This window comes from Tetrao urogallus (genome assembly GCF_951394365.1).
Source record: "Tetrao urogallus genome assembly, chromosome: 1".
NCBI classification, from domain to species: Eukaryota; Metazoa; Chordata; class Aves; order Galliformes; family Phasianidae; genus Tetrao; species Tetrao urogallus.
This window is the reverse complement of record NC_136813.1, coordinates 157,692,926-157,720,616: the sequence shown is the minus strand read 5'-3', so window position 1 is coordinate 157,720,616 and position 27,691 is coordinate 157,692,926. Positions and strand designations below refer to the sequence as shown.

Below are 27,691 nucleotides of genomic sequence, written 5' to 3'. Positions count from 1 at the left end.
AAATAGTTGCCTACTATGTGGATTCACATATGGAAGATCAGAAACTGCTGGCTGCCTGTACCAGAGGGGACCTTCATTTGAAACTTGAAAAAGCTTTCCTGAGGAATATGCCATCAATATTGCAATCCTAACTGATATGTCTATATTTAACCCATTGTTTCTTCTTTCTGCAGGAGAAACATGTGAGTATGGTTCATATTGAATCACGAAAATCAAAGAGAAGGAACTCAGAGGTAGAAATTTTTGTGGATTGTGACTGCAGTAAGAAGGAATTTAATGAGCTAATCCAGTTGCTCAAGTTTCAAACTAATATTGTGTCTCTGAATCCACCAGAAAACATCTGGACTGATGAGGAAGGCAAGGCTATTTCTGTATCGCTGTTTTATAGACTCACAAATGTTTTGCACAGTTATAGCCATAATCTTATATTCAGTATATTTAACTCACATTCTATCTTCTGCAGATCTTGATTGTGTCCCTTGGTTTCCTCGGAAGATATCTGAATTAGACAAATGTTCACAAAGAGTATTGATGTATGGATCTGAGCTGGATGCAGATCACCCTGTAAGTGTAAAATACAATTGTATTGCAGATAATTTGTTCACATTCTTTGCCAGTCAAATAAAAATCCTGTTGACTGCTGGTTTTGAGTGCTTTTCTGAGCATGGTCGGTGTTTAGTTCTGTTCACTGTTTCCAATGAATTAATTATCCTTTTCTGTAGCTGGACATGAAAGAAGGAAGTCCTCCATAAAGGACTCTTGAAAACTTTCTTTTTTTCTGTTCTCATTTATTTACTTCTTATTTAGCTGGTTGTTAGAAGTTTTCAGACAAAGAGAAGAGTTTAGATCACTGTGACCTTAGGGGCTGTCACAAGTGGCTCTTAAATAAGAATAGATATAAACTTAGTTGTCAGAGAAAAAATAATTGTGGAAAAAGACTTCCTGGCCACTCAGGAGATAATTGCAAAATAAAACAGCAGCACATTCCTGTTTCTGTGTGCAGAAAGGAATGTAACAGATGGGAAGGTGTCTCATATTGTTTCCTGACTTCAGTGACAGGAGTCAAGCTTGCATTTCATATAAGTGATACCTGCAGTGGTGCCAAATGCTCAGTGTAAAAAGACAAAAAAAAAAAAAAAAAGGTTTGTTTTATTCCATTTGGCTCAAGTCCGTACATGCTTAACATCTAATTCTTTACATAGCAGATGATTGCAAGCATTTGTGTTAAGGGATTTTCACTTGTTTCAAATCGAGGTTTCCACCTTTGGACCTGTTGGTTGAGCAGTACTAATGGCAACTTATTGTATTATTCCTACTCTGAAAGCTGAATTCAACTGGTATTATAGGAAGCTCCCAGGTGAAAGGAAGGAATGAACTGAAGTACCTGAATATGAGCCTTTCCTGCGCTGTGGGCCTGCAGTTGGGAAGCATGTTCCTTGGTCCTGATTTCTGCCACATACTTCTTAGTGACAAGCTAGGATTTACCTACTGTTTTTCTCAGAATGGAAAAATCTGTTGATTACCTTCAACCATTAGCAGTAATTTGGTTCAAACAGAGGCCTTAATGGCAACTCATTCTAGCCTTGAGTTGATGATTGTGATGAGCCATTTGATACTGTTTTATGTTCTGAGCTGGTGCCTTCATTAAATAGTTGAGTGCTCTACTGAAAGTCTGCCTTCAGTTTTACAGACAATGAAAAAAGACATTTGCATTATATGAATATATATTTTACACTTGAGGGAACTATTATGAACATAATTTACACACCATTTGTTAGCGTATGCAGCACGCTAGATATTAGAGATGGGGGAGAAAACTATAAAATCTGTGATTGGCCTTTCAAATGCCAGTTCTGGTGCCTGCTCTGTTCCTTCATAGTAATGTATTGATGCCAGACCAAAGAGAATTGCTCCATTATGGAATCAGTATAGCACTAGTTTAGGTTCTAACCCATTCCATATTGGCTAGTGGTTTCAGTCTTGATTTCTCTGCACGTGCTGGACATTTGAGTCACCTATGCTGTCATCCATTCCATTTTGTCTGTTGCATGTTACAGCTGAGTAACAATGCTAGTGTAAAGGGTATTAAGCAGACAGACGTACGCTCCAAAATGTCACAAGTTTTTGCCTGTCAAAAAGCTTCTCTATATGAGTGGTGTTGATTATAGCACCGTTCTTGACTCTTCTGTAGCATTTCACAGGAGGGTGCTATGCCCTGTTGAAAGCAGGCCACAAAAATGCAAGATTAGGGAGGCAGGCAGTTGTTTGAGTGCATGAAGTTCATGATAGTTATGCACAGCAAGTTGATAACCAAATGAATGGCATGTTTAAAAAAAAAAATAATAAATCGTATACTCATAGAATGGCTTGGGTTGGAAGGGACCCCAAGGATTGTCAAGTTCTAACCCCTCTGCCACAGATAATAGATAAGGCTGCTCAGGTCCCCACCCAGCCTGGCCTTATGCATTTCGGGGGGTATCCATGACTTCTCTGGGCAACCTGTTCCAGCACCTCACTATTCTCTCAGTAAAGAAGTTCCCCCTGCCATCTAATCTAAATCTCCCTTCTTTTAGTTTAAAATGATTTCCCCTTGTCCTATCGCTATCCATCCATGTAAAAAGTTGATTTTCCTCATGTTTATAAGCTCTCTTTAAATACTGGAAAGCTGCAATGAAGTCTCCCCCCAGCCTTCTCTTTTCCACGCTGAACAAGCCCAGTTCCTTCAGCCTGTCTTCATAGAAGAGGTGCTCCAGCCCTTGATTTGTCCTTGTGGCCGTCTCTGGACTCTCTCTGACAGCTCCACATAATTCCTGTGTTGGACGCCCCAGACCTGGACACAGTACTTCAGCTGGGGCCTCACAAGGGCAGAATAGAGGAGGACAGTCACTTCTCTCATCCTGCTGGCCACCCCTCTTCTGATGGAGCCCAGGATACCATTGGCCTTCTGGGCTGCAAGTGCACACTGCTGGCTCATGTTAAGTTCTTCATCAGTCAGAACTGCTAAGTCCTTCTCAGCAGGGCTACTCCCAAGGAGTTTTCCCAGCTTGTGTACACTGGATTGCTCAATACCTGAAGGGTGTTGTGTAAGGCATTTGCTGTCCTGTGTGATAGTGGAGGCTTGAATTCTCTCTACAGCCCTCTGACATTTTCCCTTGCTCAGCCCTAGCAGTGCAGCTTTGGTTATGGGGCCATAAAATGCCTTTTGAGTTTTCTCATGCAAACTCATAAGCATTTCAAGTCAAAATACATTGTGTTTTCATTCCCTTTGCAAATCTGTATATGTGAACAGTAAGGAAAAAATGTGTTCTACTTTTCAGCTGTGTCTAGGTGATGGGAGCATCCCATTTAAGTCATGGCACTTGAGGAAATTTAAATGCACTTTCTGAGCTACTAGTTGTGGCACTTAGATAACTATTCTTTTCCATCTTCAAGAGGTTACAAGTCCTGCTTTGAAAGTAGGTAGCTCTTTTGTAGTCTAAAACCTAAATTGTCTAAATTTTTTGTAGATATAGAAGAGAATGTTTTGATTTTGAATAACTTGAAGGGCTGTTACTGACTCTAGTCTGTATGTGTAATACAGTTCTTTTGCACTTAATATGCAAAAAGCAAGAACCTGCTGTAGCCTCATATGTAGGGAGTTTGATCTGCAGCTCAAATTGGAGCAATGTGTGTATTTGCTGTTGGAGGCTGTTGGCTCAGTCTGTAATGTGTTGGTTAAGATGGCAACTGCTGAAGTAGCATCTTCAAAATGAGTTACTTGTGAACTCTGGGCACCTTCTGTCTTCTAGTGATGACAGATGTATTAAGAAAAGGTCAGTTATTCTGCTTTATGCCTGCCTGTAGATCTCCATACAGATTAAGGAAAACCTGCATGAGATGAAATGACAGGAAAACAGTTTTGCTTTTTCAGTGCCTTGGAAAAATGACTACCTATGCACAAACCTATCTTAAAAACACTCCTGTGGGACTTTGGTGGGGGGAAAAAGGCAAAAGATATTTTTCTCTTACAATCCATAAGATGGTGTTGAACAAAATACAATATAATTTGGTACTGGATAAACACTTTAATGATTTATAATTCTCACAGCTAATTTTCTGTCTTTGTTATAAATTACTTTCTTCTTCCTTGCTTAAGGGATTTAAAGACAATGTCTATCGACAGAGAAGAAAATACTTTGTGGATGTTGCCATGAGCTATAAATAGTAAGTACTGGTATAACTCTTCCCTGGGCTGCTGACTAGTTAGAATTCATGCTCTACTTCATTCTGTAGCAAGAAGTTTTGCAGTAGACAAAGTCATCCTTTAAATTACCACCGGTTCAGCTATGCAAACCTGATGCTTGAAATCCTGTTACATTTTCAGAACAGATACAGACAAGGAAAGAAAGCATTTGAAATGCAAGCACTACCTTTTCAGCATTTTATTAATAGCAGATTGAATTTAAGGAACTGTTATTAATGAAAAACTGATGTCCTGCTGAATTGTATGTAGCCAGTGTCCCTGTGTGGTTGCTCTATGCCAAATCATTATTAGCTATTTGAACCAAAGAAAGTTGTGTTTCTTGTGAGGAGGACTGTTAGACATACCTGGAATAGCACCCAAATGAAAATGGAGCACTGTGCTTCACTCAAGGGCCATGTTTGTCATAACAGTTTGACTCCTACCATTGTAACAGGATGAATTCTCAAAATTAGTCACAATTATAACTAAAAATGAAAGTGAATGACATCTCTACCTTCAGGTACAGGATAAGAGTCAGGTCCTGAGGATCCTAAGATTTGGTCCAAATCTGGGAAAGCTGTAACTTAACGGTTAACTTACAGTTAGCTGTAGCTATCTGAACAAGGCAGTAATAGGAAATGATTCTTTTCTTTTCATGCTCTTAATATGCTGGATGCTGTAAAATGCCTTTTATGAATGTTGCTACCACGGCTATCAACTTCTCAGAATTCACTGAGTGGATTTCCCTGTAGTTTATGGAACTGGTGTCTATGTATAAATATGCTGTTTGTGGTTCCGCCTTCTGATCTTTTTCCTTGTCAAATCAGTATTTTCAATTTGCTGCCATGTCTGGAAGTTGGGAAACTTTCTGTGCTACTTAAGAATACCTACCGTGTTGCAATTTTCTTCTCAAGTAAGGATTCAGCTAATTCTAATTAGGCTCTGTTTTGTTTGCCCTCGCTCTCAGCGGAAGGAGCATACTAATTTCATGTTCCTTTCCATTTTCAGATTTTTGCTTTTCTTTTTCTCCTTTGAGATTTCAAAGTATATTGTTTAAAGAATGCAGAGCACAACAGTTATTTTCTCCCTTCATGAAAGGCATATCCTATCAGGAAGCAATTCAGAAAAGCATTTTAGAAGTTTTTTTGGTTCTGCTTTCTTTGTTCTTATTGTAAAGTTAATTCATGAGCTGTAGAAGACGGGAGGTTGGGACAGGAAAACTAAGTTTACTTTGTGACCATATAATCCTAATTATCTTTCTCCTTCAGTTTTGTTCCATTCCTGTTGTTATGCTGTTACCAATACAGTAAATGTCCAAGCACCAGTGTTTGGTTTTCCTTTCTTCAGCCCCCGGTGGCATTTGTTTGTCTGGGTGCTCATGGCACTCTTACAGCACACTGATGTTCTGCATGCTGCGACAGGATGGTGGGTGGAAAAGCTTCCCAGGCTCTGGGTTTTGATCCCTTTGTCACTGTAAGTCCTAAGCTTAGCCAGTTTTCAGATTAAAGTTGAGGCAAGTTTTTTGTTTGCTTACAGCTGATTGATTTTATTTCCCAGTCTCATGCTTGCTGCAGAGTTAGTTATTCTTTCCTAACATTTGCTGCAGTGTGAAATGTCAAGCAGGTACCTGTGGATGAGGGCGTACTGTGTGCTTCTAGGTCTCTCTTGGTAAACTAGGACAGTTCTCCTCCTATTAGTAAGGAAAATGGTAGTGTCCTGCATCTCACACCTGCTAAGCTGTTGGCAATATCTTCCTCTTTTCTCCCCCTCTAAGCTGTCTAAATGCCGGAAAGGTCCTGCTGGCTCACTGAGCAGTGGTTGGTGTTCTGCTAGAAGGATTTATTTCTCTGAAACTGGCAAGAAACATCTTTTCTGAGAAATCTTGTACATTTCCAGAAAAAGAGATAAAAGGAAGGAAAATGCTTTTTCTTCTTTAGATTTTGAAGACTCAGTACCCATTTCTGCAGATTACAAAAATCAAAAAATTTGAAACAGAGGTTATTTGGGGGCAAATCTACTCACAAATACTCCCTCATCCCAGTGATATTTTCAAATGTTGTAAGACATTTCACATTCTTCATGGTAGCAGCTGGAACAGGAAAATGAGATTCTTTGAATGTTTTTAACCAAAAAATGGCTTAGAGGCCACTGACCTTCACAGTTACCTAAAATGTGGCAAAAACTCATTCATATTCCTCAGATCTGCCAACATGACTTTTTTCACCCCTCGGACATGCCATATCCATGGAGCTGTACACTCGGTCTCTCTCTGGATACATCTGCTCTTAGAGACAGCCCAGCGAGGAGAAAATCAGGAGGAGCCTGTGCTGCTGCAGCTGAACTATTTCTGCTACCCATGCTGGTGCATTCAGAATTAGTTTAGGTATCTTAACACTACATTGCAGTGTCATTGCACCTTCTTTTGTGGAGAAGACTACTTATTATTTATACAAAAAGAATAGGTATGTCAGGAAATGTTGGGAGAGCTTCACGATAGGGTAAAATACAACTTTGGTATAAGGGCTTCTGTTAGAGGCAAATTTAGAGCATTGTGGCTAACCTCTCAGTATTTCTTCCTCATTGAAAGCTGAGGTTGATGCATTGCTAATTTTCATCCTCCAGTGTTTAAAAAACCCCACAAACTTGGTTCCTTAAAAAAAAGAAGAGATTTGGCCACAAAAAATTGGCTCAAGGAGATGGCTCTGTCAAAAATTATTGAGTTGAAAATCCCTGACTGACATTTCCTTTATGAGTTGCTGTTCTGAAGCAGTAGATGTCCTTTTTTGATAGAACATAAAGAGGCCTCAGCTGGGGACAGAGAGAAAAACACTAAGATGTGAACCTAGAAGAGCAGATCCTTGCTGGTGCTAGGTGTTAAAGGGAAAGATGTGCTAATAGAGCACATCAATGAAGATCGACTCTGTGAAATAAATGGACCAAAAAATAAATATTCCTCCCTCCTTCACATAGCTTATATCCTAAAGATAGTGAAAATGTGTTAAACTTGCTAATTAGCCCTTTGAGACTGATTAGAGATTGCAGAAGTGTTGAGAAAATTAAATCTGGAAGAGAAATGCAAGGCTTATAGAGGAGATTCATAATATGAGTTGATAGCTCATGACTGTGGCAAAATGGAAAGACCATTTTAATAAGGGGAAATGAAAATTCAGGTTAGGTTAGCCTTTAATGTCCTTGCAAAGCCAGTTTGCTTGTGGCTGACTAGGCTGTCCTTTGGTGTGATTTATTGGGTGATGAAAGCAAGGTGGGTCATGCTTGTAAGAGGGTGAGAAAAGTGAAAGAATGGCACAATCCACCCTTGAGTCTGGCTACCTCCGTCCTGTCAATAAAGAAAGCACTCTTAATAAAGAAAGCAGTATCACCATCATCTTTAAATAAGATCAGTGCTACTAGGCATAAATTCTAATAAGGAATTAATGTTCAGTGAACCTTATTTCAGTACTAATGAATTAATTGAAACAATTACTATATTATAAACCTCCTAGAGAAGAGTGAACAAGCGTCAGGACCCTGGTTTTCTTTATACTTCTCTAGTTATGTGCTAAATAGAATCTTGATTTTTTTTCCCACTGGCACTCAGATTTCTTCAGCTTTGCTGGGCCAGTGCTGACCTGTAATGGCAGTATCCATAGTAGATGCTGCATCTAGGGAAAAGGGATGAGGCTCCTGCACAGCTCTGGCAGCCCCAGGTGGGTGGAGTACCAGTCTGTTTGTACCTGGTGTGTATGATACGATTTAGAGTAGCTCTGTTATCCTTCCCATGAGCTGGCAGCAGTTTAAGATTGATGGTCTGTGCAGGTGAAGACAGATACTGGATCTGAAGGATTGGCTCCCACAGCATAACAGACATGGACCCAGTGCAGTTTCTGCTGGTGAGCAATGCTTCACCACATGCATTGCAATTCTTGTCGTGTCTGCAAAAGAGTGGCGGAAGGAGAACTAGCAAATTTAATGTATTGGATCTTCAGGGCATTTTTGACAAGTGTGAGCGTCTCATACAAAGTATCCTTTGACTGACAGATGCCTCTATGGATCAGAATACTTTGACATAGTGAAAGGTGAGGGGATTAAATAGTAAGTTTTCAGCAAAGATAAGGGGACAACCACAAACAAATGTAGGGCAGATGCTCTTCTCTTTGTGCATGGAGAGACTGCTTAACAGCAGTCACATGTGACAAAAGGGCTCGTTCCTTGTTACTTGGCATGGTGAAGACAAGATTATAAACCAGATGAGAGCCAGGAGGGAAACTCAACTGCTCTAGCAAATACACAGCACTGTAGTTGTGCTGCAGCAGGATTATGCTGTGCACACTGCTGGTGGGACAGCCAAGGCTGTTGTCTGGGTCTGCGGAGGACGCTGCAACACTGAGCTGGGAGTACCCATGGTGCCAGCTCTGTGGCAGGGCTGTGGGAGGTAGGGACCTGGAATCCCTCTGCCTAATCTGTGCTCATCAGCAGTCTGAGGGAAGAGAAGGATACCTGAGGAGATGGCAGATTTTGTAGTTGCTTGTAGTAGATTGTGAACATTAAATCCAGAGAAAGATTATAAAGTTTCTAGAGGGAAGTCATAATGATAGATGAAGATTATGTCATGGGAAATTCCTTAAAGCTAAATGCAAGTCAGTGCAAATTGGAAGGAGCCCCTCACGCTCTGTGCTGTCATTCAGTTTTGAATTAGCTGTAACCACTCGAGGCAAATCTTGGATGTGACAGACAGATCAGCAAGCTCCCTGGGAGGCTCCTGCTCTGCAATTTCTCTGCATCTATGTAAGGTGGAGGAGGCAGAGAAATTGTGTAGAAGAAAAATGCTGAGAGATGTATTTAAAGTCTTAGTTTAATTTATTCTGGGCTGTTGGCTCCGAGGCGGGCTTCCTCATCATGTAGTCTTGAATGAACGTGGGGTTCCAAACACATGCACAATGGTCTAAATAATAAGTATATGTACTTTGTTGTTTCTATGTGTTTCTAAACATCTAGATAATTGCCTAATCTTCATTTTTAAAATGAGAGCCTGTGAATATTGTGTGTTGCAGGGAACAGACAGAGCAATCAACTGATGGTTTTACTGAATGTACAAGTTAAACTGAATTTGGAGCTTCAGCTAACCATTACAAAAGTGGCAGAAAGCAAAGCTATTACTTTGGTATACAGATGCATCAGATAAGAAATCCGTCTTTCTGTTATGTTATGGAAGTCATCTCACTGCATATTAAGAAATGCAGTTCTTATGAAATAAATGTAATACGTACAACATAGCATTAGGAAAAAATTCTAAGGAATTCTAAGGATCTAGTTATCACTTTAAAGTAGTTTGTTTTTTTTTTAACAGGCTCTATGTAGTTATAATTATTACAGTAGCACAGAAATTCTGCCATCCAGAGTCAATATACAATCTGTATTCAAATATTCTCTATAATATCCCTTTTTTTTTTCCCCTCAACAGTGGTCAACCCATTCCCAGAGTGGAGTACACAGCTGAAGAAATTAAAACATGGGGGGTGGTGTTCAGGGAACTCAGCAAACTCTATCCCACCCATGCTTGTCGTGAATATTTAAAGAACTTTCCTCTGCTGACTAAGTACTGTGGATATAGAGAGGATAATGTGCCTCAGCTGGAAGATGTCTCTGTTTTTCTTAAAGGTAAGATTCATGTTTGATTTATCAGTAGGTAATGCTTCTTGAAACACTCCTTTCTGTTAGAATGTAATGCAAAGCATATTGAATAGAAAGGCTCCCAGTGCTATCAGCCAGCTGTGGTTTATCCTTTTCATGGAAGAGGATATGAAGCTGAGATGAGTTAAATAAATAATCACATGCCGCATTGGTGTTGTCCTACACAGGGAGAAAAGTCCTTGTGTATGGTGAAAAAGAGCTGAGTTAGCTCTGCTGTTCTCATAATGGAGCATGGGTGTCCTGGTAACCACAGTGTGTGTTCCCACTTATCTAACCTATGTAGGAAAAAGGAAAATATGAGGCTCTCCAGACTGCTTAAAACCTCATGAGGCTCACACTGATGTATGGAGAAAATCAGTGGGGTTCCATGGATGATCTACAACTTCTGTGGTATTTTTAAATGATCAGGATATCACTTATTTAAGTTTGGAAATACTCTGCTTTCTCATCTGTGATGGAAATGTATCCCATGTGGAAGGAGAAGCGACAGACGAGAAGAACCTGTTGGTTTTTAACTCCAGAGCTGCCAATGCCAAAGCGTTCAGTTAAGATTTTCTCTTCTCCCAGGTCTTCTTTCAGACACACATCCTTATGCCTTAATCTTCTTCCTCAGGTGCTCAGGAATTAAGATACTGTACAGACATGTGTTTAGAAAACAATGTTATGGGCTGTTAAGTGTTATGTAGAGGAAAAAAAGAAAAAGGCTAAGTGTGTTCTCCCAAGCGTAGATTTTTAACTAAAAGAAATACAAAATTGATAATGAGCGGCTTACTTTCCCCAGTCCCTGCTTCATCCTTAACTCTTGGTTGTCAGTAATTGCATTTACTGATAAGTGACTCATTGATCTTTTGATTTTGATGTGTCCTGGGATTCTCATAGACTGCACTATGATCCCTAAGGAATTAGGCTCTTTTTCCTTAACTAGAAACACAAAAACTAGCATATTTTTCACAAATATGTTTTTAGACTGGATAGAATGCACTAATATTTGTTGAAGAAATGCTTGGAACAATATCTTGTAAACACTTGCAAGGAATTAAGAATGAGTTTGGGGGAGAAATGTCCTCTTCAAAGTTATTCAATCTGAAATAATTCTCCACTAGGACTAATCTGTCAACTGAACACTTTGTTAAACATTTAAATGAGGACTTTAGATTTGAAATTCAGTATTTTACTATCACAAAGCAGTATTTATCTGTAAAAAAAAAAAAAAAAAAAAAAAAAAAAAAAAAAAAATAAGGGCAGGTTTGGTTTAATCCTATTTTGTTCTGTTTGTTTTCAATACATTTTGCAGAAGTCATCCTCTGTTTTGGATAACTTTTTCCTGCTTTGCTGCCAGATGTAAAAATCAGATGCTTTGTGATTTGAGAACATCCCTTATGGCACTTTACCTTCCTTTCTATACAAAGTTATTTAAACAAACTTTGAAGTACCTCGAGGTGTTTTCATTAAAAATACACTAGCAATGCAGAATAATTCTTCTTCTTAATAGATGAAGATTATGTGTGGTGACCTTCAGCCAAGAGTCTCCATGCCATGCTTCTGGTAATTAACTGCAGACCCGTTACTTGTCCTTAGAAATTGATATAGTAATTTATAATATGGTATTTTATTATCTCCTTCACTTCAGAAAGGTCTGGCTTCACAGTGAGACCGGTTGCTGGATATCTCTCTCCTCGAGACTTTCTAGCTGGCTTAGCATACAGAGTTTTTCACTGTACTCAGTATGTACGACATGGCTCGGATCCTCTCTACACCCCAGAACCGTAAGTTGCTTCATTTGCTTTCGTGGTGAAAAAATGTGCTTGTAGGATCCTTAAAAGACCCAAGTGAAATAGGCAAGGTTGAAAAGAAGAACCGTGTCACAAATGTAGTTACCCTGTCAGTGATAAAGCCCTTCATGCTGAAGAATCTGAATTTGATTAGGAGTTTTCTCATGGACTTTTTACAAAGGTCTTAAATAGCTGTGTTATTTATCTAGTGGATCAAAAAATCTACCTGTATTATTTTGTAGTGGAAGATGGAGCTTTCAAATATGTATTTTGAAAAAGTGACTACAGTTTGACTTTTTCTGATGGACAGCTAAAGAAAGAAGCTTGAAAAGGAAGCCCTGAATCTCTTGAAAAAATTTGCTTTTGGAATTATAGTTTGGTTGTCTTGTATCTCCATTTATCTTTTTGGGGCCAGACTCTGCAGCTGAACTTTGTACTGTGCCTATGAAACAGCCAAAGCAAATCATGAGGCACAGTTCTTTCACCCAGAGAGGGTGTTATGTATGAAGTTTGTTACAGAGAACATTATTAGGAAGAAGATGAACATCAATTATGACTCTCATGGAACAACACTGCAGCTTTTTTGGAACAGAATATTATGTGTTGAGATGAAATATTCTAGCTGTTGATCTCTTGCTGAAAATGTGGAAGGAAAAAAAGATTGAAGTGATTTTGATTGTTGTGTTACACGTGTTGTGCTCTGTGCAGTACTAACATGCCAGCTAGTATGGAGGCAGTTTCACCAAAAGCATCAGCTAATCTTGCAAACCACAGGAATGGTATTTATGTAGTGAATCACTTACCAGAAAGCTACTATGAAATTGCAGCACTGATTATTCAGCTCATGCTACTTTCTGTAAAATTTGGCAGAAATAAAGGGTTCATATGTATGTATTCAGCTTCACTCATGTGAACACTTGGACCCATGCCTAACTTTGATTTCCTGAATAGAGTGCTGAAGCCATGGAATAGTATTTTTTTTTTTTTTTATGTAAAAGGATTAATGGAACTGCATAGTAAGCTGCATCTAAAAATGCTGTAACGTTATTCTGGACAGAGTCAGCAGGTGGTGCTGTACCACGCGTATCCACTCATCTTTTTCAGTGTGTGAACAGAGCAGAGTATCTGCTGAGGTACCGTGAGGCTAGTTTTGTGTGCATGTTTGTGTTGGGTAAGAGGTGCTGGTGTCTCAATTAATGCACTCACTTCTGTAATCTCTGTAATTAGGACTTTAATTTTTGAAAGTTTTAAGGTAATTGCTACAATGTAAAACCCAGAAAGAGTGTCTTGTATGTATGGTGCTGGACCTCCTCTGGTCTGCCTGAGAACATCTGTAGATATTTCAAAAAAATAAATTACACTTAGGAAATACTAGGCATTGCACCAAATATTTTCTTTAGTGTTTGCAACACCTGCCAGTATTCAGCAATACTCAGATTTTTATTAACCTCATATATAATTAGGAGTGGGCTTTCATCTGTTGATAGGGGATTTAGGTATATAACTCTAAGTGGAACATCATCCAGGAAACAAGCAAGTGTGCCTGTATTCTTGCTAATGTTCTCACGTTCATTGATTTGTATATTTGTGACCTGTATGGTTTTCAGGATACTGCTTACTTTCAGAATTACTCTGCATCATACTAAAACCTTAGTAATTACACCTACTTTCTGTAACCTTTCTGGTTGTGGCATCTGGAAAGCCAGTGTCTTATGACTTACTTATCACTTATTAAAATAGAATTAATAATTTTGTTCCCTGTTTGGGCTGAGCTTAAAAATTCAGGTTTTGGTCTTAACAGCTCTAAATATGACTAATAGAGGAAGGAAGTTGTCACGCCCTAATTATGTTGCTTTCTTTCTGCAGACCTGCTTGTTCTGAAACTATTTAAAATGTTGCACTGACTGGGAGGAACTCTGTAGGAGAATTTTGAAAATCCCTTTCAAATTGTGTGTGATTTCTTTTCATAAAATGGAGCACATAGTAATTGTTATTGGAAATGTAGAGTGAAATTCTGGCTCTGTTGAAATCAATGGCAAAACTAAACTGACTTGAGGAAGGACAGCTCTTCATCTTCTGCTGCAGCTGCAATGCCCTGAGATGTACTAGTTGATATATGGGACCATAATGAGGTTTGTTGCAGGTCCATGGCTTGGTGAATGTTGCATTTCAATGATATAAACCTGCTAAAAAGACTCCTTTTGACTTCAGTGGGCTTTCCATCAGATTTAACACCCAGGATATAGAGCTAGATACAAATTAGAGAGTTCATTTGGTTTGATCTGTATCACTACTATATGCATTTTAAAACATTTCTTCCTCAGTTTCATTATGTTCCTACTACGGTCACAGAGTTATATAGATTTCCTCTGCTCTGCTAATTTACTTCAAGAAAAATCTTTTGCTGTGAAAAGTGCAATACAAAAATCTGATTTTCTCTGAGCGATGTGTGGGAATAAATTAAAGGAACTTAATTATTTTCTGAATAAAACAAAACAAAAGAATCAAGCCTTGGTAGTTAAGCAAAGAATTATGTTGTTTAGGCTATCTATAAAGGACCAGACTGGCAGGGAAATCTAGCAGACTCCAGTGACAATCTCAAATGCTGGTTCATGGTTCTTCCTGGAAGGTGTGGGTTTTTGTGGTGTTTTTCTGTTACTGTTTAGTTTTTTGTTTTTTCCCCGTGCTCTTTGGTTTCATGGTTTCAAGCTTCCTTTTTTTTTTTTTTATAACTACTCAGTTAAAACAATAGTTTTAATGGAAAAATCTACAAACTGAAGGCAGAAGAGAAGTATTTTCTGCCTCTGCATTTTCCTCCTCTTACCAGCAGAAAGACAAGTTTATAGGGCCAGGCTAGCCTTTGTCTGTTCTCTTTTTGTGTGAGGGTGGAAGTGACATAAAGAGCCTATACCCCAGTGCAGAACTAGGAAAAACACGTCTTTGCTCACTTGTTTCTGGGAGCTGCAACTTCTGCACAGGAAAATAGAGATGTAGATACTCAGTCAGGTACCACAAGCATTGCAGAATCCTTCCTGGAGCCAAGAACTTGAAGCCAGTCCCCGCTCATTTTTCTTTGTTCTCCTTATTTGAACTACTAGTATGAAGTTACCTTAAATAGATCTGGTGAAGTGTTCGGCAGTCTGTGTTGATTTCTTCAGTGTGGATGGGAAGTGGAATTACAAGCTCTGGACTTCCAGGGAGTGCGTTTGTGGCCCCTTTCTGCACTGAAGGTAATGGCTAGAGAAATCAGACTCCTCCAGTGAATTGTTTGGCACTGGTAATTCTCTCAGTGTATCCATCATACAGCAAACTCCATTTTTCTGCAGTTCTTTGTGTTATTAGTAAGCTAAACCTTGCAGGAGATGACAAGAAATTGTTGTGACTGAAACTAAATTAGTAAAAAAGGGTCATTACCCTTTGATTATCCGCCCAAGTGATGCAAACCATCTCCTGAACAAAGAAATACCATGCGGAGCAAGCCAATTTTTCAAGTCTGAACTCTAATGAGGAAAGGAATACTGTCTAAGCTACAGATCTTGTGGTAGGAAACTTTGATCATCTTTCATGTCTCAGAGCACCACCAAGCGAAAGGGTATGGAGGCAAGGAAAGAAAAGTCTTCTTGTCAGCTGTTTTGAAGAAAAACAGAGAAAGCAGGAATCTCTTGTGTTCTAGAAGGGCATGCTGTGATGTAGAAAAAGGGAGAAAAGATCTTACTTTCAGAAAGAAACACAAACTTTGCCAGAGAATGAGGGAGGAAAACAAAAAAGCAAACAATTTTCTTTAGCTAAGTAACTAAGTCTGATACTGTTCTTGGCCAGCTGTACGTATCATACATGTTCCTTAGCTGTTGAATAGAGAGATAAGAACACCAGTAAAGGTAAGCATACAATCACAGAAGATCCTGATTTGGAGGGCACTGATAAGGATCATTGAAAGCAACTCCTGGCTGCGCACAGGATCACCCAAAAATCAAATCCTTATGTCAGTAGTGTTGTCCAAATGCTTCTTGCACTTTGTTGCCTTGATGCTGTGACCACTGCCCTGGGCTGCCTGTTCCATGGCCTGACTACCCTCTCGTGAAGATCATTCTCCTAATCCCCAGCCTGACCCTCCCCTGACAAAGCTCCATGCTGTTCCCTCTGTTCCTGGTGCCCTTCTGCTCCCTTCAAGAGGAGCTGTAGGCCACCACGGGTCCTCCCTTCAGCCTCCTCTTTTTCAGGCAGTACACTCAGTCGGTATTACTGCAACTGAATCTCTAGTCAGTGTCTATGGAACGTGTGCTCATGTGTCATGAGCGTTTGCTTATGTCCCCCGCATCTTTTGGAAATACTTATGCCTGGGAAAGAAGAGAAGTGAGATTTGGTAATTATTCTGGATGATCGGATGAATTACTTGAATGTGAACTCAGTTCCAACTTGTCGTACACAGCTTCAGAGCTGTATGCATCTCACCAGAAAGTGCGAATGTAACATGAGCAAATGTTGGTAAGCAATGAGTGAGACCATCTGAGTGGAGAAGATGGCCTGCAATACCCGAACTGCATTTCTGATAGGCTGTTGCTGAGGCAAACTAAGAATGCCAGAAGTGCTATGGTAATGCTCATTTGCACACATTCAGAAGGTAGTGTCTATCTAGGCACAGTTGGCACAGAATTTATGGTAAGGAATAGCGAATAAGAATCAGAAACTCTAAATTATATATAGCGTTGTTTTTATGATTTATCTGAAGTGTCAGGTTCTGTGTCTTTTAGAACAAAAATAGTTTATAAAAGACAAATAGGATGATTTTTGGATAGAAAGCAAATATCTTGATGTTTTCTCCCTGCCTTTAAAACATTTGTTTACAGCTTAAAAGAAAAAAACAAGAGAAATGTCTTTGAAGAGACAAAAGCAAAGGAAATGTCAGATCTGATTTTTTAAAAGTGAACTTTACTACCAAGTCCATTATTTTCTGTGAACAAATGCACCAAAACTTTCAGAATTGTTTGAGAGCTTTTGTAGATGATACATGTGCACTTTTGTGTGTTTGGTTAGCAGTTTTTTGTAGACTTATATTTGCGCTTTGTTGTGACTAATAATGCACTTACAGGTGTAGACAGTAGTTTTTTTTGAAAAAAGACAGGTTATCTGCTTTTTTCTGAAACCTGCCTGGTGAGAACTCGACTTCATAATAAAAGTAACCACTGATTACAATAGGAAGTCAGGGCAAATGTGTAGTTAGACACACCAGATAACTTTGTAATTATTGTGCTAAATTTCTACAGGTAAGCTGCGAAATGTTTGGTTGTGGAGCTGTACCGGGATGTGGAAAGGGGAATGGAGAAGAGGAAGAGTTTGTGTTGGGTTTTGAACTTGATTTGTGTGGATAGAATTGCTGTAAACTGTATTGTAAGACAAGCAATTTGCTCTTCATGGAACTAAGCCTGAAAGACAGCAGTGATTGTACCTTCCAGTTAGTCTGTAAACGATGGGGAAATCATGGAAAAAGTGGTGTTAATCCATTTAATAGAAATAAACTCATGTCTTTATGTAGAACTGTGCACAGGGAAGAACCGTAATGTGAAAAATATGTTTTGTGATAAGACATTTTGAGTAGAGGTCTGACCAAAATTGTTTATGTTAAATTGATTATGGAATTACTATAGCATTTATTCCTGTAATGGCTCTCTTCTCATTCCCATTCCTCTAGGGATACATGCCATGAACTTTTGGGACATGTGCCTCTACTTGCTGATCCTAAGTTTGCCCAGTTTTCACAAGAGATAGGACTCGCTTCATTGGGAGCATCTGATGAAGATGTTCAGAAATTAGCCACCGTGAGTTAAATTGTTCTGTAGCATGCTCTCTCTTACCTGTCATCCTTTTTGATTAATGAAGTGACATGCATTGTTTTTACCAGAGCTGGTTCAAATTATGAGTGACTGTGCTGTGACAATCACAGAGCTTTAGGTCTTTTTCCATTGTTTTTATTAGGAGCAAAGCTAAACATGCTAATGCTTGGGTAATCAGTTTTATTATTTATCTGGAGTAACAATCCAGTTTCAAGGGTTCACTGAAATGGATTTTGTTTGCTTTAAGGTACTGAAAACAAGTAAGTAAGGTAATTCTGGGGGAGAAAAAATAGAAGAAAATATTTTGGTGTACGCTCTCAGCTCTGCTTTGTTAGTTCCTCCACAGGTGGCCACTTTGGCTCTTAGCATTGCTGTTCCTGCATTCACTTATCAGTCTTGCAGATGCTCACTGCATTGTAGTGTGTGATGGATTTTAAAATGATTTTACATCCTTACTACTGTTCCTGTTGGAAAATATGTAGTTACTAAGCCAAGATTAAGCAGCAGTAGATCTAGACTGCGGTCAACTGCCTCAGCCAGTGGCTGTGAGCTGAATTTTGTATTTCATCAATTTAACTGGACTCTATTACAAGCAGATTCAATAAAAGCTCTATTAAACTATCATAGTTTTGATACACTGTTTTAGCAGTGTCTTAGAGTCTGCTGAAAAAGGAGTTAGTACCTGTTTTTTTTCTTTTTTTCTTTTTTTCTCCTCTAGCCTTCCAGAAGAGGCCAGCAAATTTATATAATCAGACAGCTCCACTCTCTGCTTAGGCAGGCTTGATGTTTTGCTCCTGGCCTCTTCCTCTCACACATTTCAGGATATGTTCTTTGCTTTTATAATGGCTACCTGCTGAGAAGAAACTGTTGTTTGTAGGGAGGACTCAAGAAAGCTGTGTGTTTGCAAATTTGCTAGGAATGGACTTGGTAGGAAGCAGAGCTACCTTGTCATGACCTGCATCCTCAAGAAGAACTAGCTAACTGGCTATTTCTGTGGGTATTCTGAGGAAAATAGTATGTCCAAGTCTTTCACCCCACAATAACCTTAGATGACATGGACGTGGACCTGTTGCAGCGTACAAGGTTGAGACTAATCTGTTTGGGAGATATATTAATATAAAATGACCTCTGATTATTATATAAATGCTTTTATTCTTCCCCCTCACAGAAATTCAGTTATGACTGACTATGTCATCTGAACAATGAACTGCTCCCGAATCACAAAGCCAAAAATAAAAGAAGACAGTTGAATCACTTTTCCTTATCATACTGAGAATTTGATATCTGAGTCAAAGTTGATTTCTCCTCCCATGCTGGAAATAGCTCTTTCAGGTGGAAGAGACATTTAGAGAAGAGCCTTATGGTAACCCAGGTGTTGTTATTTTTTTGTGGATGCACAATGAAGAGCTATTCTCCCCTGAGGCAGGTGCTTGACAAATACAGAGATGTAACTTGCCCTAAAATTTGCAATGTAAACAAAGTCAGTTTGAGAGCAAGTAGAAAGAACATATCTCAGTGGAGAGGGTGAGGAGGCCAAGAAATGCATTCAGTTGGGCACCAAATGTCACTTGATGTGCTATTAACTGACTTTTGCAATATTCTGTTCCATTTCCAACCTAGATTAAAAAAAAAAAACACAACACAGAATCAACAAAAACCAGATGCGGCAAGCTGAAAAATGCCAGCCAAGAGTCTTAATGCAGAAAAGCAATGCAGGTTCCAGCTAGGCAACTTCAAAGTAAATACAGAAACAAATGAATGGAGAGAGAACATGCATATTAATGAGCTTGAAGCAATATGCCCAAAGCTAGCTTGCCATTATCATGACCTGTTTCAAAAGATAGTGACATTAACAGCTGAGCCCTTACAGGGAGGACAATGGCTCTGGAAGAGAAGAAAATGCCTCTTAGGAATTCAGACTAGAAAGGGAAGAATTATTACAGGTGATTTCCTAATCTTCCGCTCCATTCTGCTCTCAAAAGCCACTGTGTATCTGCCTTGATAGATCTGCTCTTTGTGTATGATCAGTCTTGAGCTACAAAGGAAATGTGTGGGTGGCTTTGTCTCTGTAGATCTGACATGGTTCATGGAGAGCAAGCAGGAGTCTTGTCCCTGGGCAGACCAGGATAATTTGGTACATGGCAATCAGTCACCTCTGTGCAGTGCCTCTGAGGGCAGAGATTAAATGGGGGAGCATTGCAGAGGTGCTGGTCAGCCGGAGGGAGGACACCTGCAGGGGAAGAGGGCTGAAAATAGAGGGATTGGAGAGTACCCCATCCCCTTGCTGAAGTCTGTTGGTCAGATTGGAGCAAGAGGGTTGGAATGGCTGCTGCTCCTTTTCAAACTTAAGCTCTCTTGCCTTGAAAAATGGAGTAGTGAAAGATCCTAAAGACGCATATGCGGTAGTTTTTAAGAGATGCTGTTCCACTTACAGTGTTTTAGGGGAGTAAAAAAAAAAACAAACAAGTGATTGAGAGACAGATTACTGAAACAAGGCAAAATATTTCCACAATTCGCTTTTTTTCACTTGTCCTGTGGTACAATGCAGTTACTAGCTGAGGAAATGTAGTATTGACTTTGTATGTCTGGGTGCTAATTACAATCATCATAACTAATGTCTTGTGCTACTCTGTGTGACGTTCTAAAAAATGATTTTGAGTTGATTTTTCAAGTGTGCCTGGTCTTTCTGTTTATTTTAGTACTGTGTGAAAACAGTCTGTCTTTTCTACTTAGCTCTCAAACTGTAAGCTGAAGGGTGGAATTGACATGAGGTGTTGCAATTAATTTATATAATATATAATTTATAACACATTTAATAGCACATAACATAAGGTTTTGTCAGGAAAATTGTACAAAAAATATACCTCAGTTTATATTCTGATATAACCTTGTAATTTGTGGACTTGGGAGCTGGAGAGCAGCTGTCTTTGTGAAGCTGCAAGTTGATAAGCAGGATTCTTTCTTTTTTACTGATGGCAGGAATGACTCCCACTACTGTTGGGTTCTTCCAGCACAGCTCAAGCTGCCTTCTGCAAGGGAGCAAGGGGAGGATGTGTATGTACAATTCAATCACCACCAGTCAGTTTGCTCCACTCAGAAAAGAATCAGTTAGCACAGTGTCTGTGGTTTGTATGCACTTTATCACCAAATCTTTCCATCCAAGAATTTGACAATTAGGGATTAATTAGTCCCAGCAAGTTTTTTCCAAAAATTTCTTGCTGGAAGGTGCACTTAAACCTTCAGTTCTGCAGAACTGAAAAAAGATTGGCACCTTTTCATTTTTCTTGACAACGTTTTTCCTGGTATTTTATTAGCATGAGGCTATTGTTTTGTCTGCCTTTATGCAAAAAAAAAAAAAAAAAAAAAAAAGCCACCAACCCCACAATAGTGAATTGAATCATAATCTGACGGAACTGTGAGAAATTGTGTGATGAGGTCTTGAAAATGTGTTTCAGGCTTATTATAAATCTAAATGTTTTATGTTGCCTGGATAATGACTGAGGCCAATTGTATATTTCTACAGATGAATGTCATTTGTCTGTGTATGTATCACATACTAAATATTTTACATACATATACTAGGATTAAAAAAAAAATAAATTGCTCAGAACTGCCTATCTGGGAGAAATTGATGGTAATTCGAGGGAACTCATTTGCCTGTTTTCCTCAAAGGCCTACGCTGCCCAGTTCTCTTGTCTTCATTCTAGTTCTTTTCCCACACTGAACGACTGGCATATGATTCAGGACAATTACGCATTGTTTACTGAGGTCATAAACAGAATGGAAGAAACGAGCATTGCAGACAAAGGGTGGGTTGCATGTGGTAACTTTGAGTAGATATCTTGAAGGAGAGGACAAATTGCTGTGATCTCATCTTCAAAACAACAGATAACATGTCCCAGAGGTACTATCACTAGTGCTAGGCCATAAGTACAGCTTGTGAGTTGGGTAACTGTCTTCCTCCATAAGGAAACAAATGGAGCAGAGAAGAAAACTACAGAAGTGCTTGAGATTTTGAACATTCTTAATATACATCTGAAAAATTAAGGTTTCTTGAATATTCCTCATTTATATAGCAAAATGACAGGCAACAATCTACCACTGCTCTACCACTGTCTGCAGTCAGCTCCCCTGCTGAAGCCATTCTGCCACATAAAAATAATTTTGTACTGGCCACCTAAAACCTACTATCATAGCTGAAGAGCTATGGCATTCACTGAACATTTTGAAGTTCAACGTTCAAACATTTTTCTTTATCCCAAATAGTATGCTGTATTGTGTGACAAATGCCAGGAGTGAGCAGAGCATGTAACCTAAGTCCAGAGGTGACATAATAGAGTTTCTTGTAAAAGAGATGCTTCTGTCTGCGCCTGTTGTTTATTAATAGAAGAGCTGCAGCATGAATTACTGAGAGTGAATATGATGTGAAAACTGCTTGAGTAAATTTTAACAGACTTAAGAGAGTCATGAAATGACTCTTGACTGGGATGCATGTCACTTAGAGAAGATGAACCTGTTCCCAGTGTAAAAGGTAGGACATAAAGTATATATGAAGGAGCCAGACATTGTCCTGCCAGACAGCATGAGACTAGAAATACTGATATCCTTATTGTTCATCATTTGGGAAGTAAAAGCACGTGGCTAGGGCTGTGTCTGCTCCTGATTTTCACCACGCAAAGATTCCTATATGTATATGTTGGAAATTGCCTGAAAGCAAAATCTGAAGTGATACAAGAACCAGAGAACAAGGGTGATGGAACCTTATTGTCTTCTCAGCTGTTGCAAAGTCATACAAATCTGTTTGAATCAGGAGAATTGGATTGCCCTTCTTTGATAGGTGAGGTATTGCCTAGCACACAGACTGCAGCTCTAAAGCATACTCTAATCTCTGGTTTTTCTCTGTATAATATTCTGAAGGTATTAATAACAGATAATGGTCCCCAGATTTTAAGGACCTGTTCCAACAATTCTTGATAAAATAATTGAAGTGCTGATATCAAATCTGTCCTCCAGCATGTTAACCATATAGGTGAGCACAAAGGTGAACGAAAAGACAGTACAGTACATATATCACCGAACCATATTAAGGGAGAGAAAAAACTGTAGATTCCAAGGATCAATATTTAATATTTTAGAGTACTGCACAGTTCCCTTGCAGTGCATTTTCATTGTCATCACACAGGAGATTCATGGCACGAGAACAAAATCTCAGCAGCAATGCCTAACTAGCTTTGTATCTCAAAAACAAAAGACTGTACTACATAAAAATAAGCCAGCGCTTCAGAGAAGTTACTACAGGGAGAATGTGAAGAGTTCTGTTGATGAAATGGGAGCAGGCACTCGACATCCTCTGTGGGAATTGTGTTTGTGGAAGTCTTTGTTCTGGGTTTGGACAGTCTGTTGCCAGGTTTGGATCTGTAGCAACTGCTGTACTGGTTAGCCCATGTGGCTGGTACATTGACCCCAAGGGGAACCCTGCACAGCTGCTCTGGAAGAGGGGTAAGAACAAGATGAGCATGCCTGATTCTTTTCAAAAGTTTCCTGGTTTCTGACCACTCAAACTGAAGACTCTTAAGGCAAATGTGGATGTAATGTATTTAATTATCTGGAGCAGATATCTGTTCATTGACAGCCTTCTGTCCTTGAAGACGTGTAAATTTTTAGTACCTATCGTATCTTCTGCAGAGGGCTCTGTATCTCAACTCTTCACTGTCCGATGAACTGTCTCATTTGGTTGTTTCTATTCTGATTCCTAGTTTTTGTTGTTGTTGTTCGCATGTCGTTCTTTATTTGAAAAGAGAATAATCAGTCATAGCTAAACTCTTTCTCTGTGCCCCCATGACTTCACAGGGTTGCATCATTCTTTGTCTCCTTTTTTGGATTGAAAAGCACTAGTTTATAAAGTTACTCATTATATTATATTATATTATTATAATATATATATATATATTATATTATATATTATATATATTATATATATATTATATATATTATATTATATTATAAAGTTAATCATTAGGAAGATGCTCTGTAACTTTGTGCATGCGTTTCTTCCCTGAACCTTTTTCACTTTCCAGCTGGAACTGGAAAAGTAAAAGAAAGAGAGAGGATATCTTTACTGTCATACTGGGGAACAGGGTAAATGAGCAGTTCCAACTCTAAAGTGACTTTTAGTTAAGAGTAGCACTGCAGAGTTGAGCTAGTTTTGAATGTGCTCCCTGCAAAAGTGGGAGTCTGTATATTTCAAAGACTTTCTGTATGTCAAGAAAAGTGGACCTGATGCTGTATAGCTGGCATGGTCTACTGCTTGAGGAGGGGACAAATGAGCTGTATCCAGGTGCAGGAGGGGAGCAGGATTCAATAGATCCATCTTTATCAACCAGCATCACTGTTCAAGTTTGTGAGTTCCTGCAGTTTCTGATCAGCAGAAGGTACAAAAAGGTGATTCTGCTGCTACATGTTCTGTGAGGGAGTGGGAGAAGTAATTTAGGTGGTGGTAAAATCATATTGCCAGCCAGAGCTGTGAAGGTGGGGAGCTGGACTCTCTTTTGTTTGTTTTTAATTTGTGAAGGGTGGTATAAAATACTGGCTTGCAAAACATTTAATACACAAAGTTCCTATTTTTATCTAGTTTCTAGGCAAAGTAGGTAATCACAGGATGAGTTACATCTGGAAATGAAACATTTCATGCTTCATATGGGGCCATTGAAATTAAGAACAGTAAGGAGAGTTCATCTGCTGTTAGGAGGTGATACAGAATGCATTCTAGCAGCTGCTTGGGTTGGTGAGCTCTTTGTGTGAGAATCTCAGGTTGCCCTGCCAGACCAAATTTTTCACCCACAAGTAACTGGAAATGATGTTGTTTAATAATATGTTTGTGTACTTGGGCCCAACCCTGTAATAAGGAAGCCAGATGGAAGAGAGGACCACTTTGACTTAATTGGGAGCAGGGAAGCAATTAAAAATTGTTGTGGAAATAATATGACTCCTTGTAGACAGGATACAGTTTATGAAGATCAAGCCCTAAGCACTTAAAAGCGCTGAAGAGAAAGCTGCTAATAAAATAACACACTACAGCAAGACACTGGATTTGTTTTTATTTCTTGTAAGATTATGCTTCCAAAGTGGTTAGATCATGATCTGCGAGGTTACTGAACTGCAAATGCAAATTTACATGCACAAAAGTAATATGTTTTGACATATAGGTTAACAAGAGAATGGTGCAAATTTCACACAGCAGTGGCTTGCTAATTACATTTGTTTATTTTCAGAAGCAACTTCATTTTCATTAAGAAAATGCAGATTCTGCAATGGTAATCTTTGCTGGCAGCTCAGCAGCTCAAAGAGAGTGTGTGCTCTGCTGCAACAGTAATGAAAGTGACTAAACAGCTCAGGAAGAATTTGTAGAATTTAGGAATGCACACAAATAGCAAACATTTACCATCTCAGTGTTGCATCCACTTGAGATATGTTGAGGAATAGGTGGAAGCAATCTATGAATTTTGATAAGGTTTTTTGCATATTTTTCTCTTTTGACCTCAACAAAAGGGTATAAAGTGTCTTTTACAGACCATATGTAACCGGGACAAATTGTTGTTTCCAGTGTGCAACAGTTGCACATAAGTGTTTTGGGTAATAACTACTAACAAAGTACATAACTTATAGGAATAAATATTTAAAGAAAATGGGCAAGAAACAACAAACATTAGAGGAAAGGTTCAGAGTATGTTGCTGCTCTTTTGGGCTCTCCCTGTGCTTTCACCTATATTTTGAAGGAAGGAGATAAACCTGGAATCTGTGTAGACGTCATTCATACTGAGATTGCTATGCTGATTTTTCTTTGCTTATAGCACATAAACATGGGAAACTCATTTGTAAAAATGTATTCCTGTAGTGTTCAGAGCTGTGAAAGTTTTGTGCTAGTAAGGCTTTATTTGTACACCACACTACTTCCTGTAATAGATCAAGTATTCCCAGAGGTGTATATAGCCGTCAAAGCAAATTAACAAACTAAATTTTATAATGCTTCTTGCTTTTTCTATTGCATTTGTTTCCATACTTAAATCAGTAAGGTTCTGTAGCAAAGTGGTTGGCATGTCATCTGCTCTAGAGATCCTCCAGCTGGAGGGTCCTCCCACAGCAGCACATAGGTTTGTGTAGCAGTGAAGGAGCCCAGCACATGGCAACTCATTTTGCCACTTTGGGCTCAGGGAGCATCTGCTGCAAGTGCACAGGCAGGGGAGTTAGTGTTACCCTCAAGTTCCATGGAGCCCAAGCGGCTGGAGATGCCATGGAAAAACATCTAGGTGTCTGCACATGGGGAAGGTCCTGCTGAGTTGTACTGGGAACAGCGCTGTCAGAGCAGAATCACAGAATCACAGAATTGTAGGGGTTAGAAGGGACCTCCAGAGGTCATCGAGTCCAACCCCCCTGCCAAAGCAGGTTCCCTACACCAGGTGATGTACCAGCAGCTACCTGTTTATCTGGCTGTGATGTGTAATGCTGTTGGGGTGAGGCAGCTGCAGGTTTTCTTAGCTCAAGCATTGTAGCTCCCTGCTGTACTGCAGAATGCAACCATTGCTGCAGCCCTGCACACCCAGCCCTCCTCTTGTGGATTGGTGGGAACATCTGGAGAAAAAAGGTGTCCTCAAATCATACACTCGTCTTCTGCTTGTCTGGGACATTTCAGTAAATGATTTTGCTTGCAGAAGGAAAATTATGCTTATTATCTACTATGTATAACCCAAATGTCATCATCTTATGGAAAGTCTAAAAATTTTTGTTCATGCAGAGCTGAAAAGATCCCGCTTTAATATTCACAACTGTGCTAATCTGAATTGTTTTAAATACAGGCTGAAGGACTGAGCAAACTACATGCATTCGGTCTAGTTCTCTCATCCAGCATTTTCCTGAGTATTTTCTTTGTATGCTCAGATAAAAGTATGAAAGTAAGATAAAATACGTCTGGTATCCATAAAGAGCTAAGTCTGCCTAGGGCTCAATTACTTAGTGCTACAGCTTTTGAAGTGGTTCTTACGTCTGTCGTCATCTTACTACCAAATGCCATCAGAGTGCTGCATAGAATATGGTTTCATAAATCTTTCATTGAGATATTTTTGGATGATCTGCCATAATGTTTCTGTAAGTATAGCGGAATTATATATTCATAGGGCCAGTCCTGACACCACAGAAAGCCAAGGGTACATTTGCCATTACTTTCAAACACTTTAGGTCTGTGGGCTACCTTTGCTTCCATGTGTACATTCTCCTATTAAAGTCAGTATGTGTACATTTGTGTGAACAAAGTCAGGATTTATTGGTGTTAAACTATGTTAGTATTTTACTTGGCAAAAACTGTTATTTAGGACTATTGTTTTCTGCAGGGAAAGATTCTATTCCAGAGAGCCTTTGATTTTGCAGTCATGCATGTCTGTGTCAAAATCAAATGCATGTAGTATTGCATGCCACAATTTCCCTTAGCTGCTTTTTAGGGCTGAGGAGCCAGGGGGCCTTCGGATGCAATTGTGTAAAGGGATTTTTTAATTATTATTATTTGTTGATGATTTTAGAAAATTAAAGGAAATACTCCAAATTTCAGAGCATTGTTGATGCAAAAAGAAAGGAAAAAAAAAAAAAGAAAAAAAAAAGAAAAAAAGCCTGCAGAGAAGGGCCTGGTGTCTGATAAATGACACTATGACTACTATGTGGCTAACAGTGTCATAGGCAAAATGAGCAGAGCAGTAATGTGACAGTGCCTGTAGGCACAGTCTGAACGCCCCCTACTCCAATATATTTTCTTCAGTTTTTAGGTTCAGCCTTGTCTTCAAATTTTGCTTTTCTGTTGACAAAGATCATTTTTTGACAAGATAATTTTGCTTCAGTTTACATCCGTAAGCTTTGTATTTTTTGTGCATTGTAGAGAACTTTCTGCAGATTATGGCATTTATAGAATATGGTATCTGCTAACAGTGCTAGATAAAACAGTTTGATCACAGAGCTTTTAAAATAAATGCTGAAAAGAGTGGGTGCTCCAAGATTATCTTCTTTTTTTCCCTCCCATAAAACATACTGCTCTTTATCTAAAAGCTTTTCTTCCTTCTCTTGAAGAAGTAGGCCATAATTGTTACAAATATATAAATTCTATCCATTTTCATATAGAAAACTTACAGTTTAAC

The 27,691-nt window shown here is 39.0% G+C and overlaps 1 protein-coding gene across 1 annotated transcript in view; it reads left to right on the top strand.

Annotated features, from left to right (window-relative positions):
• Positions 1-27,691, top strand: part of TPH2 (tryptophan hydroxylase 2) — a gene marked incomplete at both ends in the record, with an annotated part of 51,488 nt that overhangs the window by 6,108 nt on the left and 17,689 nt on the right. Inside the window, 6 exons of the mRNA XM_079545691.1 lie at positions 174-357; positions 464-564; positions 4,136-4,203; positions 9,684-9,880; positions 11,544-11,679; positions 17,375-17,501. Of these exons, the coding sequence (XP_079401817.1) occupies positions 174-357; positions 464-564; positions 4,136-4,203; positions 9,684-9,880; positions 11,544-11,679; positions 17,375-17,501 (813 nt within the window). The remainder of the gene's footprint in view (positions 1-173; positions 358-463; positions 565-4,135; positions 4,204-9,683; positions 9,881-11,543; positions 11,680-17,374; positions 17,502-27,691) is intronic.